The 18,518-nt window shown below is 44.8% G+C and overlaps 1 protein-coding gene across 1 annotated transcript; it reads left to right on the top strand.

Moving 5' to 3' along the window:
* The first annotated feature begins 1,094 nt into the window (after nucleotides 1-1,094).
* Nucleotides 1,095-12,682, top strand: LOC6607392. Its single transcript, XM_002032129.2, has 7 exons — nucleotides 1,095-1,323; nucleotides 5,309-5,943; nucleotides 8,476-8,730; nucleotides 9,105-9,282; nucleotides 9,510-9,616; nucleotides 12,111-12,188; nucleotides 12,249-12,682. The coding sequence occupies exons 2-7, from the start codon at nucleotides 5,572-5,574 to the stop codon at nucleotides 12,381-12,383; spliced, it is 1,125 nt and encodes a 374-aa protein (XP_002032165.2). The 5' UTR covers nucleotides 1,095-1,323; nucleotides 5,309-5,571; the 3' UTR covers nucleotides 12,384-12,682.
* The last annotated feature ends 5,836 nt before the right edge of the window (nucleotides 12,683-18,518 follow it).

The raw sequence follows: 18,518 nt of genomic DNA, 5'->3' as shown, positions 1-18,518 counted from the left end.
TTTCCGCTCTTAGGCTGAAGCCTCAGCTCCGCTTCGGGGTGGCTGCAGCGAGAATAAAAAGAGAATGCACGGCATGGCCCGCAAAAAGAAGAGTTAAATAAAAAGCTGGGTTGAAAAAAAAACCCTCCCTCCTGGGTATCGCTTACAACGGGGCACTTGCAACCAGCCAGACCCCCGATTACCCCCATCCGTCATCCTACCGTTAGCGTTAACGCCAGCGTTAATGTTCACGGCGCGGCCTTCCTCGAGGAGTTCAGTTCAGTTTTCTGCTCTGCCCTGCACTGCACTGCACTGCTCTGCTCTGCCCGATTCTCGATTCTCCGGCAACGGCAGTGGCAGAGGCAACATAGCCAACAGAGGCAACTGAGGCAGTGGCAAGAACCCAGGCCCAGGAGGCCGTGTTTCTGCTGATGGTGCCACAGTACGCTCGCGTGCTTTGCATACTTTGGTTGCGTTTTTTACTCCGCTCCCGGTTGCACGGTGCACGGTTGCAGTTCGCCTATTCGTTTTGGCCGTCTCACTGAGTACGCCTTGCAATCAGCCGGGCAGCAAACTGCCGCTTGTCGCGTAATTTGCCCGCCATTTTGCACCATTCCGCGTTTCCGGTTGGTGACCCCACTTCCGGTGACCGTTTTTGCGCGCATTGCCCATTGCGTTTGCGGCCATTGTCCTGCCCAAAAAAAAATAGTTTAGAAGAAGAAACGCAGGCAACGGCGGGGAATTTCAAATCCGATGTCGTAAATCAAACGAACGGCAATTGTGCGTGTGTGATCAGGCTCTACACTGAGAGAAAGCTAAATAAAACACCTCTTTCGGTATGTTTTCACATCCATAAAAATAATTTAAGATAATGACAAAATGTTAGGGTTTATTCAGTAACAGCAAGTAACAGCATTTTCTTAATATTGAACCTTTTATGGTCTAAAGTTGTGTTTTTTTGTGCTAGCTCATTTGTGCAGTTTTCCAACAATCTAGAAGACTTAGACAAAATAGTTATTTCTTACATTGATTGATATTTGATAGATAAATGAAACTAAAGATATTAAAAGGATTGATTGCCTATTAGCCAATACAATTCGATTAGTTTTCCTCCGTGTAGAACTTGTCCAGTGGTCGAGTCCCCAACAAGTGGGCGGCATTGGGATTATGTCCTTGCGGGCACGGAGCAGTTGGCCAATCCCCGGCAAATGAAGTGCGGCAGCATTTGATTATATAGCGACTTCCGAACCGCTTAACTTGGCTGTGAGAGTGCGCGAGTGTTTGCATGTCTTGAGAGCCCCGAACAGGACACACCGGACCCACCTACTGATTACGGCTCACAATGTAAGTAAATTGCGGAATTACGGGGTCTCGATTCGTTGATTACTCAATCAGCAGTCAATGGGTTTAACTGCCGGATTTCCGGAGCGATGTGGGGAAGTACGACTGGGGTTCGTACTAATCCATGGCTTCATATCAGATTGATAACTATTATTCAGTTGATTGCCTAAATAGGTTATTAGTTTGAAACGCGCCAATTAAAGTGATTATTATAGTATGTTCTTAACATCTAAAAGACACCGAAAGCCTTTACCAACCAAAGAACTACTAATTTCGCTTCGCTTCATTGAAATTTGCTGTAATCTGAGACATTTTTGATACTTACAACATTGCAAGTAGCACAGTTTATGGATGCATTTGGAAAACTTTTCAAGCTTCTTGCTGCCTTTCCAGACGAGTTCACCATTTGAAAGGATTTTAGTTTCGTGCTCATTTTTTAACCATCAAGAAACTAGAAGCTGAATGAAGCTTCAGCTGCCTGGAGGCTGTCTTCTTTCTTTCAGCCCGTCTAAAACCATTCCTTTTTGGGCCATTCCCACCACAATGAAACCGCAGCGAAGCCGAAAAGAATAAATATGAAAAATATGAGATAGCAGCTCCAGTCGGGCATTCATGCATCTCCGTCTATTCACACTCATTCAGAGCGGGATGAGCTGGCCTTAAATTTGCATAACAAGCGACAAAAGTCCCCCGAATCGTAATTATGTGCAAACAAACGGGGCAAATGAAATTTCAATTAAAAAACGAGTGCGAAAGCTGGGGACCAAACATGAAAAAAAAGAAAAAAGTGAAATCGAAGCCGACCATGGGTGGGGGTCCCCTTTTTTTAAGGCTTCCCGGCCACCGCAATACGCACTGTTGGCTGGGAAAGGGAGCAGCCAGTCGTGTTGAAATGAGATGAGTTGAGGCGAGTTGAGTTGCGACTCGAAGTGAATGCCGAGTGCCAAGTGCAGCGACAGGTGCACTGACATTGGCACACGAACGAGGCTGCAACCCGACCCCCCCATTCCCCCATTCATTTTTCTGCAATCCGTTACCCACCCCCCTTCACCATTGTGAACCCTCCCCCTTCGGGTGACTGGCAGTGCAATTTTGTTGCCAACCATGAGGACGTCGCTCTGCCTGCTGCTGCACGCCTGCTATTCCGGATTCAAGGCTGCAAGCAGGGGCGTCCGAGCAGGGGGATCCCCGCTCATTTTCGCTGTTTTCCCACCGAATTCATCTGTGAGCTGATTTCCCCTGCACAATGGGTTCAATCCAGCTTGCGGGTATATTGGCAACCAGGAGATGTAAAACTTGACACTCGTGAATTTAAGACTTGAGGTTTTTAGCTAAATATTAAATATCTTATATAATTATCCACTGATATCTTAAATTCATTAGCATTTTAAGTGAACTAAACCGTCGGATTGCAGTGAAATCATACTTTCCTTCTTTTTCTTTCTTTAGTTGTTTTTATTTTCGGTAAATTTTATATATTTTTTTTGAGCCAACAATGTCAACATGGCAGTCAGCCGCCAGAGGAGCTGCAGCTCCCTTTTTTCACTTCCTGCCCTCGTCGTGGAAATAATCAGTGTGCGCCTTTTTGTGTGCATTGTTGTGCTGTGGGGTGTTAAGGGTTGGAATGGGTTAAGGGGGTGGCAGGTTGTAGCGCTCAGTTGCCATTGCAGTTAATTGAAAATACTAAATTTCCACTGTCTAGACGGCAAATTATATGACAATTGTTAGAGCGCGCATGTTTGGCTTTCATATTAAAATTAATTACTCTGGCTGAAATTTTGCATAAAAATTTGTGTGAAAGCCATAAACAATGGGGCCATTGTCGAGCAGGCTTATGTTTATCTGCGAATGTGAGTGCTGCTTCTGTTTCTGTTTAATTTCAGCACTTCCGCACAGTGGGCTGTGAGTGGCACAGGAGTTGGACTTAATCCCCTTGGAAAGTTTCGTAATTAGAAAGCTAAGGCGATAATCAATGGTGGTAATCGGGGAAAGCGCGATGCATTTGCGAATTTTCACACGCTTCAGGGCTTACGAATTTCTCATAATTATAGCAGAGGATATATCCACTTGAGGGCGGTGAAGGTGAAGGAGTCCAGGAAATTGCAAATTACAAACGGAAAACGTGGGCTGGCCGAACACCTTTGATCACAAATTTGGCTCACTGCACACAAACAATTATTTGGCACTTAATAAACAATGAAATTGAAAATTTAAGACGCTTATCGTAGTCAGTTTGCGGCATATGCAAATTAAGTCCAGCTTTCATGTAATTACACTCGACCCGTAGCATCTTATATATGACATTTTCCATGCGAAGTATATGGAATGGAAGTATGTATATGGCCGATGTACGGAGTGCCACTGACATTCATTAACCGAGAATTCCAACCTTTTTGGGTTTTGGCCCGGAACGGGGTTTGTTCGGCTAGCTCGTAAATAAACTTTGGCAAGCTGTTTGCAACGGCTGCGTATGCAAAACATCTTCAAAATTGACTTTACTGATTTTGCCTTTTGCATTTTATTATGTGTTTATTATGCTAACAATGTGCCGAAAGTTTTCCGGGAGTCTGAGATGCGGGTGGGCATGTGGTTAAATATTTGCAGCTGCAGCTGCTCAGAGGCGTTGGCAAGAAGGGGGTAGAAATAATTCAGATGCGGCGCCTTAAAACTGAATTATAGATTTGAAATTTTTTCTGCAAACATGCTATCGAATAATCAAAGCATTTAAGCTAAGTTCCAGTGAACACCTTTTATTAAAATCAAACAGTATACACTTAAGGGTTTGCTTAAATGCCTTGACTCCTGAGGTTAAGTTTTTCTTTGAACCCCGTCCCATGATATTCCCTTATCAATTCAGATCTTAAATCATTTCAATATTAAAATAGCTCTGAATTGCCCGGGCTATCGGATTCCTACTGCTCAAGTTCCACTCGGACCCTTCCAGCAATTTCGTGCCTTTCATCTGCTAAAAGCCTCATCACTTTCATCCCCTCAGCCGGAGGTCACTCATCCGCCCCATTGTCCGGTATTCTGGCATCTTGTCTAGCATGTGTTTATCAATATGAAAGGTATGCGAAGCCAAGTCAAGCTGAGTCAATTAGTTGTCTCTCACTTCGGATCGAAGTTCTTGTACATAAATCCAAGGCCTGGCTGAGATTCGGGCAGGGCAAATGGAGGACTCGACCACTTCAATCTAGCACACTCAATGACAGCTGCAGTTCCTGTGTGGCCAAACTGTAGCCACATTATTTTCATTATGCCATTGTCTGCATCTTTGGACCACAGTTTTCGGGGTAGATTGCCAGCCACCTGACGAGGAGGTGTATTTTTACAGCCAAGTATACACACAAACACACCCGGAGACAACAAACAAGGATCGGGGTCGTTGTCGCAGAATGGGCATTGCACAAATAGTTAGACTTCCTTTTGTCTGTGACCCGAGGGCGCTGCCATCCGGCCCCGTCCCCCGTGGAGATGCCTCCTCCGTCTGCACTGGTCCATCTGTCATTTTAAGTGGCTTATTCATATGCAAGTGGCTTCCGGGGCTAAGCATATTCAAGTGTTTTAGTGGCTCGTGTACATGACCGAGCATTATCATTAAGTGCTTATAGGCAGGACTCGGCAGAGACTTTTGCCCATTCCCCCGATTGCGAGTGAACAATGACTGCTATTAACGCAAATTGATATGCCAGGCCCCTGCCCCTGGCCATCCAGATCCAGGCAGTGCCCCCCATGACCTACACCTGTCAGGCGAGTTAAATGGCCACCGGAAGTAGCCGAAACCATATTACGCATACGCACTGTTGAGCCTGGCAAATGAAATCCATACCATTCGTTACACCCACGAAGCCAAACTCAATTTAATTTAATGTTTATGTTTTTATGCTCCTAGTTATAGATGGAATGGGTATATTAAAAGGTTGGCAGCTATAGGAAAATCTTTAAAGCTTTGCAGAAATGATTTTCTTATTTAATTTTTTTCCGACAGAGTGCTCTGCGCAACTTGCTCCTGTTGCCGCTGCTATGAAGGCAACCTCCATCAGCAGCTGCAGCAGTGCCGCCAGCAGCTGCAACCAACCGGAGCCGCTGGCGACTGGCGTCGGATCCAGTGGGGTCAGTGGAGCTAGTGGTGCCAGTGGCGCCAGCACCTCGACGAAGCCGCAGCGCCTGAACAAGGTCTCCTTCGCACCGCTGGACCTTCCGTTTCCTAGCGGAGCCACGTGATACGCGAATGCGAATGCCAGCACCAGCATGCCGCACCACAACATCGTCTGCGAGTGGCTGCGCACCATTGGACTGGCCCACTACGGCGAGAGCTTCCTGGAGAACGGTTACGATGAGCTGGAGATCTGCAAGCAGATTGGCGAGATAGATCTGGATGCCATCGGCGTCGATAATCCCTCGCATCGTGGCAAGCTTCTGAAGAGTGTGCGGATGCTGCGGGAGAAGGGAGCCGCCATTGTCTATGTCCTGATCAACGATCCCAAGGCTCTGAGCAGCAGCAACGAGATCCTGACCTCCGACTGTGATACGCCGGTGACCATGAAGGAGCTGGAGGCGGTTATGAAGCGACACCTTGAGGCGGATGGCATACGACTCACCGCCCATCCGTACTCCACGCCCGTAAGTACATAGTTCCTCACTATCATATCATTTTGCTTGTAATAAAACCTATTTTAAATTGTTAGCATTGTTTCTTATGTACTTTATTAAATTAAGCATTAAGCCTGCCTCGGCAAACTATCCCAACTAACTGTGGCGAGCAACCAGCCAGCGATTGCTCTTATCTATGGTCGTTTTGTTTAGGGTCCTGGCAATTTGCATCCTGCCCTCCCGGGTGGCGTGGCCAAGTGTGGGCGGTTGCGGGCACAGGATGCAAGTGGAACGTGTGACAGTCGTTCGGGGAGCCAGCGCTGTGTGCGCTCTAATGTGAAATTAACACGATTTTAATTTAGTTAAACCGAGTGGCCAACCAACCAACGAAGGCCCGCTGGGTCACCTCAACATACACTGTGTCCACTTCAGACCATCGACCCGCTGTTTTGTTTATTTTATTATATATACTTTGGTCCCATGTTGGGGAAATGATTTTGCATTGCGTTAATTTTGTTTATTTTGGCGCGTATTTTTCGGTTGCTGCTGGCTTACAGATAAAGCTCAGCATTGTGGTTGCGTTTCAGTGAAATGAGTTGGGCGAGAGTGCCACAATGAAATGATTGCCGCAAAATTGCCAGGCCAGCAATTCGCAACTGGAAATGTTGGCAAAAGCATGTAGGTGACATAAAAGCATGTACTGTTCAAGGAAAATAACATGACCTTAGAATTTCGTATAGTAATTGCTTGACACGTTTATAAGTCCGTTCCTAGCACTATTCATCAGCATTTGTGTTTAGTTTTCCAGATAGCAGGCCCACTGTGGCCGCGTGAAAGAAATGCACATTGAAAGGCATTTGGCAGCCTCGTTTGCTCTGATGACTTCTGGTGCCTTTGTCCACGTTTTGTTGGCTGAAAACATGTCACTAGTTCAGGGCCGCCTGCATTCCGCCAAAGAAATGCAATCCAATGCAATGCAATGCAATGCAATGCAAATAGATGCAAAGCCATCTCCATTTAAAGTTGAGGTCTATGCACATCCCCACCACCCTTGTTGGGGGCTTCTGTACCAGTGGGCGTGGCAGACGTGCCTATTGAGCACGCATGGAGTGTTGACAGTTTGCCAGACACTCTTCAGATTCCGATGCAGCTGCTTAATATGCAGGGCACGCGATCCGCAGGCTTCCGCTCCAGCTCCTGCTGCTGAATTTGTAACTCAACTGAGAAAAAAGCTGATTTTGTTTTTATTTTTATCTGCTCTCTATTACTAGTCGGTTTAATATGAACTGGAATGACCCAATCCCAAAGCACTTGACATGAAATAGGCGTTCTTGGTTTATATTTTTATTGTCCTTCAAAGCATGTTATTATTTATTTCTGTGTACTAGCACTTCTATTTCGGTTCCTGTTCCCTTCAAAAAGTGTTAAGACTGCTCCGTGGCTATGTGTTAAAACTTTGTCATAGGCTGCATCAGGTTTTGCTGCTTTGCATTTTAATTAGCGCCAGTTGAGGTGCTCTTTTTTTGGTCCCAAGCTGATGGCTCAGTACTTGGCATAGTTAGTGCGCCAAGATGTGGTTAAATATTTACGATTGTTGTCTTTGTGGCGGCGCAAATTGAAATGCAACTTTAAGCCCGAAATGGAATTATACCGAATGGCAGTGAAGAAAGGTGTCTGCCGGTTGAATGCGAGAGAAGAGGGGATTGGTTAGACAGGACTTGTTGGCTTCTGGCCCCCTCGACGCCCCCTTCGTCTGGGCCATGTTGACGCGCGGGCTCCAACTTCAACTAATTGCACTTTGCGCTGATGAGACAGACAGCCCCCTGGGTGTGTGGGTGGTTATGTACTACATCTGCAGCTGTAGTTGTAGTAGTAGTAGTATCTGTGTGTCTAACTGACTGACAGCTGCAGACAAGTTGCATTTCAGCACAAATGTTTGCATGTGCATTACATGAATGCGACGCTAAATGAATTTGCCAGGCCGTTAGGGTTGGGGCTCAGTGGATTTAGTTCTGCCCGACTCGAGGATGCAGGTGCAGACATCGACATAGACATAGACACACAGAAGATGCAGATACGGATGCGGATGCAGATGGAGACGCAGCTGCAGATGGAGCAGCATAAAGGAGCACGATGCTGCCGCTTCAGTGACCGCTTTGAATGTCAAACAGGACACATTTAAGTGGCAGCCTCTCGCTAATTACCGGAAGATATTAACACTTGTGCGCCCACCTTGCTCCTCCTGCTTCTTGAGGACATGCTTTTGACCCTGGCCTTAGTGGATTGCGGCTTAGACTTCTAGGGATCTTGGGCTTTCCATGGCCAAGTTGCAACTTCGCAATGCACCCCAGGAAATTGTGATTGGGGTTAATTGGGGTTATGTTATTACAATTGATTTAGGGATATAATAATAGCAATACATTACCATTCTAATAAAGATAAAAGCGCATAATTATATTGTTTGATTCTATAGATCATTCCGTTACTTCTCGATTGTGCATATTTAGTTGGCGCTCTTATAAAATTACCAAATAATGTGTGTTGTGTTTTCTCGCCATGCAGGAGGGCAAACGAGGCTACCTGGAGGGCCTGGCCGCCCACTACAGCAAGCAGATCAACATGCCGTACGACGACGTGCTGGACGCCATCGAGCAGGTGCGCCTGTCCAAGTGGAAGGAGCGCCACGTGCGCATCTCCACGGGGCACACGCTGTCCCGCCGGATGGCTGGGCCCAGCTGCAGTGGAACGGGCCTGGTCAGCTCCTCGGTGATGCCTACCAGCCACAGCCAGCCGCTCTATGTGCCCGGCAAGTACTTGGTAAGCATATGCTTCGACTTCGAATCGTGACTTTTACGGCCGCAAAGGCTTTTACGACCTCCAGCTAATCAGACTCTAATTTATTTCCGTTCCGTTTCGTTTATTATGCGTGCTCATGTGTTTTTTTATGTGTGCATGCACTGAAAGAAATTTACTGGGGAAGTGATATATGTATATTTTATTTTGTGATTAAATGGGAGAGGATAGTGGGCTAAGTTGCGCACGCACATCATTATTGTTTTAATCCTTCTACATATGAAATACCAATGAAATCGCTTTCAAAGTTTTGAATATTTATGACTAAGGTCTTTTAGAAACGATAAACTTAGTTTTTATTGATCTATATAAGTTATATATTTTCCGTGCATGTGCAGCCCTCCAGTTGCCTATCAAATCGCGAGGAGAACGAGATCTACAGCTATACGCAGAATGATTTGGCAAATCGCATGGCCCGGAACGCCATCGACTCCAAGTCGGCTCTGAATCTGAACGGGATGCAGCACAGTTATCCGGGAGCACGGACCAATTTCTTTTACGACTTTTCGGCAACAGGTGAGGAGCGTCTAAAATCGGAGGAGGAGGCGCCGGAAGCTGTGGTTAGAGACAGTTTGGCGGCTGTTTGGTTTTTATGGCTTTTAATTCAATTAAATTGGGGTGCGCTTAAACTTTGGCTGTCTGGTTAATCAAATGAATGTCTGTTTGATTCTCGGTTTGATTGTTCGCCTGACTGCCTCGCATTTGGATTTGGAACTGGATCTGGATTGGATTTGATTGGTTAGAGGGTCGGAACAAGCACAAGCAGCGGAGAACGGTCTTCCACAGGTTTTTGCAGGGCCTCCGGCAAAGTGGAGATGAGCTGAACGCCACGGAGGGAATGCAGTTGAAGGTGAGTTTGGAGGTCGCAAATTGGGTGCCACTTACAAAAAAGGTAGACCTTTTTTATCGAAACCATTTCGTGTGTGATTTTGTCATTTCCGGTTAAGAAAGCATTTTTATTGCCTACTTTTCGGCTTGCTTCCAAGTTTGCTTGTTTGTGTGTGTGGGTAAGGGTAAAACTTTAGTTGTCATAGAAAATGGTGGGGTATAAAAGGACTGGGCAACTCAACCAAATAAATATAGGAATGTCCTCAATTGTCCCTATGGAATGGCTATCTATTTTATTGTTTGAGACCTGAGCTAAGAATTTTCTAATTTCCTCTGCTTTAAATCTTGAATAATCTATACTGGCTTTTTGCGTGGCAAACAAAAACTTTATACGTTGTTTATACGTTTATACGTTGGTTTCCATTCGACACTTATGTTCAACGCCATATAGACAGTGACATTTTCATTAGTCAAGCAGTTGACACCCCCTAAGTTGCTTTAGAATTATGAAAATGGAACGAGTTTTCGCATTTCGGTCGCAGTTTAATTCCCGCCTCCTTGATTCAGGACGGGGAGAATGTCCCTACCTCCGCTCCCTATCTCTCTGGAAAGCCATGAAAAGTTCCATAATTTGGAGCCAACTTCAAAGCATTTCCTTGCCGCATTCAAAACAAAAACTTTTCCCGATCCACCTTCCCCAGCCGCCAACGAGACCATTCGCTGCTCTGTTTAATGTCGAATTTTTGCCATGGACAAGTTTGGCGGACGAGAAGGGGGCGGAGCACTGGGACTACTTATAAAATTAAATTAAAATATAAAAACCGCGTAAACCTACAAATAACAACGATGGCCGCAGCAACAACAATAGCAGCAATAACTAGGAAAGTTCGCGTTCTGGGAAAATGGGCGGGGCGGAAAAGCCTGGGGGCGGTGGAAAACTTTATCAAGGCTAAGCCGATAAAAGGCAATTACCGTTAATTGCGTTGACTTGCGCTGGGCGAGTGGTCGAGACCAGACAATGACAACACAGCCGGAGCAAAAAGAGCACGGCTTGCTGGGGGTCAGGAGTCACGTGAGCGGTATGGTGGAAGCTGGAAGCGGGCAGTGCGGCGAGGACATGTGCCGGATGCAAATGGCAGGCTCCGAGATATGAACTGCCGATGAGGGCGGGTGTCCGGCAAGTGCAAGTGCCAGATACAGATGGAAATCCACGACAGGATGCGCAATGCACTGGCAAAAAGTCCTCTGTTCATTACAGTGAGTTTTAAAAGTTGAGCTGAGATACTAACACATTATAGTTTTTTTTATATATAGTCCTTAAATCTAATTAATCGCATTTTTATTAACCAAATGAATTGTAAATTGAACTTGGTGTACTTTTTCTGAGTGCATCGAGTTCTGAAATCGCAGAGGACAAAACGAGAGCGCCAATCGCATTGTCGGGGGCGTTGTCAAGTACCTGAGGACGAGGCACGTTCCTGGAACTCCACGTTACCTGGTCATTAGCACCTTAGCGCATTTCGGCTTTGCTGCGGTTGTTATGCCGGATGTGAAAGATGTGGGTGGGGATCAGGTGGAGCTCCCTACACACGACTGTCCCTTTTCCATTCGCATTTGTTTTTATTATTTCAGGCGTGCCAAAGTGTTTTGTTTTGTGTGTCCTGTCGCCGTGCACTTTTCCATTTCCATTCCCATCCAGCTTCCAGGTTCCAGCTTCCATTTCTTTTTTTTTTTTGGTTACTTTTTTGTTTGTCCTTTTATTTGGGTTGGGCGTCCTCCGGAGTCCGCCGAGAGTTTATAACTTTTCGTGTTTTACGGTTGTTGTCCGGTTTTTCTTTTGTGTGTGCCCGCTCCTTCGCCGGCTGTTCATTTAATATTTAAGCACAATTTGCCACTGCCGAGGACCACGGCTGCAGATTGTCCACTCCGGTTCCTCCCGAGTTTTGCGGTCAATTTTGAAAATGACTTGGGCTAAGCACTGGCGACAATTGTGCTCCGTGTTCGGGACAACTTCTTTTGTGTGTGCGGCGTGTCCTCTGGCACTCATTACCCTTCTTTGGCCCCAGCTCGTGATTCAGTCGCCGTTGCTCTTGCTGTGCTTTTTCCTCTGGTCAAAGGTCACCCGGAGCGTATGTTCCAGCTCCTCAACGGCACTCATTATGCGGTCTGTTGCGGAAATGCTGCTCCGGGGACAGGAGCAACCAGCAACCAGCGGTGCCCTTTCATTACACTTACTCGTCTGCCCGGCGCTTTTCATTTGACATTTCCCATTTCCATTTGAAGTTTTTGCTGCGGTTGTTTTGAGGTGTCGATTTGTTCGGTCTGACTCAGGTTAATGAAGTAATCATGGGCGGGCACAAAATAGCCGGAATTACATGCCAAAGTGGCGGGGAAAATATAATTTATTCAACGTTGTATAAAGTAAATGCACGAAGCTAACGTAACAGGTGCCAAGACCCAATTTGTTATTAAAATATAAATTATCTTAATATTGTTACAATAACTTACCTTTACAGACCAATGAGCGCCTGAGAAACTGCAGCACGATGAAACGACCGGAGCCGCATCAGGACTTTGAAAAGACCATACAGAGAGTAAATAAGAGAACTCTGAATACTAAAATGTATCATAATTAAACGGTTACTATCTTCCAGCTAAAGACACAGAAGGCGGCCCAGAAAAAGCCAGCCAGTGCACCAATGGAAATGGCCATACATGACCGGAACAAGGAGGTGGCCCACACTCATGTGAACGAGATGCCGCTCAATAACTATACAAAGCATCCCTAGGATTCGGCCCTAAGCAGCGCTGCTGCTTAGACCGAATATACAGGATAACAAAAACCACACATCACTCACTTATAGAAATTGTTGAATCAATCATTATTCTCAATCAGGTGATACACAATGTTAAGAAAGGCAGGGTCATAATCTAAAGGATGAGGCTAAATAGTAAAGGAAATAGAGCAGGCCAACGAAGCAATATTAATGCATTTATAACTAACAAATAGGAGGACAAATAGCTATAGGAATCATAGGACTAATTGAGGAACCCAACCTGATCACCATCCGCACCCACTGTATAGTCACCTGACCATTAATGAACACTAAGCCTAGTCTAAGCAGCACTTCACGTCCCCGTTGATCCAACGGGGATGCACAGAGAGAAAATCTAACTCAAACTAAAAACCGCAAAATCTATGTTATATGAATCCTTCGCAATTGCATTCCCTTTAACACTTGTTAAAACCTTTAAACACCCTTTCTGCTGTTAACTCAAAAGCCATCAGTTAAAAAGCCACCCTGCACGCAAAGAACAAATCGATGGAAATGTTCTTGATTATTTTTCTCTGTGTGCATGCTCCCATCCAACCAGAATCAATCTCGAAATGCTCTTGCCCCGAAGTCTATCGGCAATTATTTGAACACCCCGAGAAAGCCGCCACAGCAGCAGTCTGCGAATGCATCGACAACTGGCCGGGGGAATGTTGACAAAACGCAAAAATCCAACAAGCTTAACGCTAAATCAACACGCACACTCGCACACTGGCTCACACGCACACACACACACGTAGTCGCACAGCCACACACGCAAAAACACAGATGCAGGCTGGCAAACTTGTTCTAACCGCAGACGTTGCACAGACACACGGACACCATGCTCACGGACAGACGAACGGACGGATGCGGATGCGGATTCGGCTCTGGCATTTCCGTTTCAACTTGGCACTGCATCGATTTTGGTCTTTTATTTTTCGAGCTGCAGCTGCAGGCGGAACGGAACGCAACGGAATCGACCTGAAGCCGAAATGGTCGCTCTGCCATTTGCCTTTTTTGCATTTTAATTGCATGTTGCGCCCGAAAGTATGCAACTTGTCCAGCAAGACCTGTATGTGTGTGATTGTCTCTCTTTCTTGCCGTGTGTGCGTGTCGACAGTGATGGGAAGTCCTTAAAGCATTAAATACTAATTTATTATTTTCAGCCTTCCTCAGCTTAACCGCAGAATGTGAAAAGATTTTTAATAAGCATATAAAGTTTTTTCATATATATATTGCCATATGGATTGCATAGCATTTCAGTGTAACTTTGTTACCTTAAACCAAGCCTAGGTGTTTATTTTCATGTGATATTTCTATTCTTTGAGCTGCACTCGGATTTCCCATCTCTATTCGGTGACAGAGAATGCGATTTGCATTTTTGAGCCAGGCAAAGGCATTTCAAATTCGTTTTTAATTTTGTTTGCTCTCTGGCCGAAAGGCATCAAAATGGTCGATGGCCATTTGCTCGCGGTTGTCTTTGTCATTCCCCCCGCAGCCACCCAAATCCAATTCCCTGCCACCAGCCACACTACCAAAAAGCCAGCGAGACATCCGGGAAAGTTCTGGCCATTTCGGTGCTGCAACTGCGTTTATTATTAAATGTCTGTGGCGCCGCGTTGAGCTGCCAGAAAATTGAAACATTTAGCGGCTACGTGAGTGCATTTGCCAAGGGATCAGCGGCCATTTCGCGGGCCGTTTCCGGTTCCGCTTGTCGCGAAACTGCAATTAGCTTAAGCTCTTGTTCCCCCCCAAGGCTGAAGCCCCAAACTTCTATGGCTGGCATGGCAGCCATTTAATATTTAATTTATTTTTTATTCGATGCACCTCTAGCGTGTGTTAACGTGCAATTAACCCTGCCAGGCTTTGATGATAATTTTATTTAAATGAAATTAAATTAAATGCAGCACATCAGAGACTCTACCAGCCAACCAGCAACCAGCAATAGTGAAAATAGTATAGACAAACAAACAAACAAAATGCAAACAGTGAAAAAAGGTGAAATTAAATATAGGCAAAGTGAAAACAAAGCAACAAACTCTGAGCGGGCAGTCAAGTGTAAAATTGTGCGCCAGTTTAATATACATATAATTGTTGCACTACCAATACATAGGCATATACAGCATACATACATACATACATATATAGAGTACTCATACAACAGCACGGTCAGTTAAATGGCCAAAAACAATGAGAGCAATCGGCAGAAATAGACCAGAGACAGCAATTAAAGCGTAAACTGTAAAATACGAAGTCAAATTCAGCCTGGCATGCTCGCTTTAATTTGACCAAAAATAAATAATACATAATAAAAATTGATTGCGGAGTGCACGCCATAGAAATGGCCATAGCATTCACTGTCAATCAAGCGAGAGGCATTTCGATATTGATCCCAGCCTCTGCTAGGTGTCCACAGCAATTAATTTATGCGTAAGCTCAATCATAATTTAAATTAGGACTGCCACAGCTGGCCGTAAATCATTGACCAGCCTTATTGACCCACTTCGGGAAGGGGGATCGGGGTTCTCCCGTTGCCAGGTCAAGCAGACGACAGCTTTAACATGGCCAAGTGGCCAGTCGAGCGCAACAAATCACAATAAACGACAGACAGAGACAGAGTGGGAGAGAGGGGGGGAGAGCTGAAGGATTCCGATCTGAGCAGGATCCTGTCTCGGCAATCAGGCTAACAGATATATATTTATTAATTTATTATGAATATTGATGACCTACGGTCTGTATACAAATATACATCAGCAAATATACATACTACATTTAGCCACATACGAATATTTACAATAAACGCTGATGGTCAGCCATCGACAAATTTCAATTTACATACGTAAGTGTTTAAGCAAAAGGCCAAAGCATTTCAAATGCAAATGGAAGAGAAACGAAAAAAAATCGGCAAATTGATTGCCCAAATAAATAAATAAATAATATTTATGAAAATAGAGCACGTGCGAAAGCGTGTCAGAATTACCCATTTAAAACATAGTAAATATATTTACACACATTTGTATAGTTATATGTATACACCCCTAGAATATTAAATGTTTAAAACAAATATTTAGCGAGCATATGCACCAAATGTTTTGCACTTGTAATCAAAACAAATAAAATGGCAAAAAGTCGCAAAAAGTGTAGCGAAATTTGCATACGTTATATGAAAAAATCGAATATTTTTAAACTTCAGTTCACATAGAAATAAAGAGTTTTCCCGAAATGTACAACAAATGCGAGTTTCACTGGGTAATTCCGCACACCTGACTACCAAGGAATCGATTATCATTTTGGCGGGCTGATTTACAGAAATAAGTCAGGATCTTCTCTTATCTCTATAAGGACATTCCAAAAGGATAAAGTGACAGCACTGTTGGGCAAAATCCAGGTGTTGTTTTCCATCAATGTCGCCGTCCTTTCACGTGCTCCACCGGATCTCGGAGTTGCCTCTGGCGGATGATTGATGATTGCTCTGACGCTTCCTGCAAGCTGAGATTGCTCTAAACCCTCTCCTGCTCCTGGTGGGGGAAATCACAGGATGCGAAGTGAGTCTGCGAGGATACAAATAGTGCCTGAATATATCAGCGAGCTGAAAGGACCGAGACTTTAAAGAGTGCTCATTGGCGTCTGATTATTTAGATAAATAAGGGGAAATACTTCACTTAATAATAGCTACCCTGACTTTGTTTGCTGGTAGTGCATCAATAAAGATATTTCGCTTCTAGAGAAAGAAGATACAGACAGCTCTTCAACCGACTAGATTATTTTATTTTATTAGATACGGATTACCGGCATTTAAACCTAGAAGTAAAAGATAACTTTAATGTCAACACAATTATAATCCAATTAATGAATGTTTTAAATGTAAATATAAGTCAAATGTATCTTTCCTCTTAATCAACTCACCAATTATTTCGTTTATATTCAAATATATATGTAAACAAATTCCCTTAGCTCTAATCTGAACCCATAGCCTGTAGATCCTTCCACATCCTATTAAAACAAATGAAAGCAATTTGGGTGAAATCTACAAATGAAAAACGGGAAAAAGAAAGAAAATTCACTGGCAGGTTCCTACTCGAATATTCCCAAACAAATATGCAGGGCCTCCACCAATCCCATCATCTGCACATTATTCGAACCTCGAACGTAAGTTCAAGTGTAGCCATGAGCGTAGAAGTCAGGAGCAGGAGCAGGAGCAAAAGTCCTCCAGCTGACTCCACTGGAGCGGATGAGGACGAGTGCCGATGATGATTGTTGGCGACGCCAGGAAAATGGAAGTCTGGAGTGGGAGTCGCTGGCGCTGGGACTTTTCGGGCCTCGTCCGATGATTGTGATGGGCACAAAAGCCAGCGTCTCATGAAAAATGCATGCGACTCGGCTGCCTCATATGTTTTATGGCTCTGTCGCTGGTCCTGCCCCTCATCCGGCCCTCTAGCCCCTCCGTTGTAGTTCAAGTTGTAGTCAAAGTCGCATCGCATCACTGCCATGGCATGTTAAATTAATAAAGGACAGCAGCGGCAGGACCCTGACAAAAATGTTGAATGCTGCCAAAGTTGAGGTTTGTTTTTCAACAGCTGTGCCGGGAAAACTGGATGGACCGGAGTTTGGGATAATATGTTTAATTTTCCCCAAACATATTTCCCCAGTTCCTGCTGCTCCTGGCCTTTTTCATTTGTTATTTCGGTCTTTTGGCTAGTGTTTTCTTTGATTTCCGTGTGCTGGGGCCACCACCACAGCGCATTTGTCTAACCGAGTGGAAGTTCTCAATCCCCCAACCCGTTGTGTGCTCCATCCTTTTTTTTATAAATTTTAATTTCCGTTTGCATTTTGCACGTTTTTCATAATTCATGCTCTCGAAGTAACTAGATTGATGAGAACCGTTTCCAGGCGGGCATTTGCGGGCTGTCCACTGGGCTTATCCCCACCCAAAAGGCCAGAGAGAGCTCCACACCGCCACTCACATGCATAATCGTGCGGAAATGCCAGACACACTAAGCTGACCCAGGCCAGAGTCTTACTTATATATATGTGCATACATACATATATACAGCGTACGTACATAAAGATATATCTATAGATACGTATCCTCGAGTGTGTGCCAGTAAATCGCTGTATCTGAGCCAAGGCATCACCAATCACCCTGCACCACCCACTGCGCTCCATCCCACACCACAGCGATGGATCTCAACCCTTTGCCGAAACAGCTGCCTTGACTGAAAGTCCTTCTTGATTCCGCCGAATCTACTGTTGGCTGCACTGCAAGTAAAGTTTTAACCAAATCAGGTAATGAAATTTATAGATTTCTTTTTGAATAACACTTTTTGATGGCTGTTTTAAGAATATATGTTAAACATTCTAAGATATATTTCAATTAAACCTCATTATTATTTGTCTTGCCATTCGATACGTAATTTAATGCACTTTGTAACCCAAGCTAATAGGTATTTCCCTACGTGTATTCCTGCTGGTGGTGCTGCTGCTGGTGGCTCTGCCACTGGTGGTGGTGGTGGTGATGCATCCCCATAGGGCCATTGACTAATAGGATTTGAAGAGCGTAAAATTGGTTCGTTGTGAACATGAAATATGCAGTAAATCCTTTTGCGCCCCGCTGCCGTTGGTGTTTTCCTTTAATATTTGCTGCAACGTTGTTGCAGCTTAAATATTCTTATGCCCCGACAGCAAGGTCCTGACTTCTGCTCTGTTTCCCCGAAACCACCTCTTTCGCCCGACCCTTTCGTCCTTTTTCGTGGAGGCCAATGCTCGCGCAGTTTGTTGCAATTTCGCGGTTCGATTTACCCCCAACTTACTGCCCCACCCGCCACAGCCCACTCTTCCAACGTTGTCCTCGTCGTCGTCTCGGCGCGATGGTGTGTTTTATTATCACAAATAAAGCGCAATCACTGTTGTGGCACCCGCTTCTTGCGCCCAATTCCACCCACTTTGCCGCATTTTCACCGATTTTCCACCCACATTCAGCCACTGAAGGAAGCCCAAGCAAGCATTGCATTTTTCATGTCTGGATTTCGTTCGTGTGGCAGCCTGAAATATTGCAAATAGTTTGGCTCCTTCTCAATTGCGTGAAATATGAAAAACCCCGGGAAAATT

This window comes from Drosophila sechellia, chromosome 3R, assembly GCF_004382195.2.
Source record: "Drosophila sechellia strain sech25 chromosome 3R, ASM438219v1, whole genome shotgun sequence".
Lineage (NCBI taxonomy): Eukaryota > Metazoa > Arthropoda > Insecta > Diptera > Drosophilidae > Drosophila > Drosophila sechellia.
The sequence above is the reverse complement of the archived record's forward strand: the minus strand, read 5'-3'. Positions and strand labels throughout refer to the sequence as shown.

Excerpts from the sequence above, each read along its gene's own strand:
- LOC6607392 (XM_002032129.2), top strand. The coding sequence starts at position 5,572 with ATGCCGCACCACAACATCGTCTGCGAGTGGCTGCGCACCATTGGACTG. Across the intron at positions 8,731-9,104 it reads ATGTGCCCGGCAAGTACTTG|CCCTCCAGTTGCCTATCAAA; the intron begins GTAAGCATATGC and ends GTGCATGTGCAG. Across the intron at positions 9,617-12,110 it reads CGGAGGGAATGCAGTTGAAG|ACCAATGAGCGCCTGAGAAA; the intron begins GTGAGTTTGGAG and ends TTACCTTTACAG.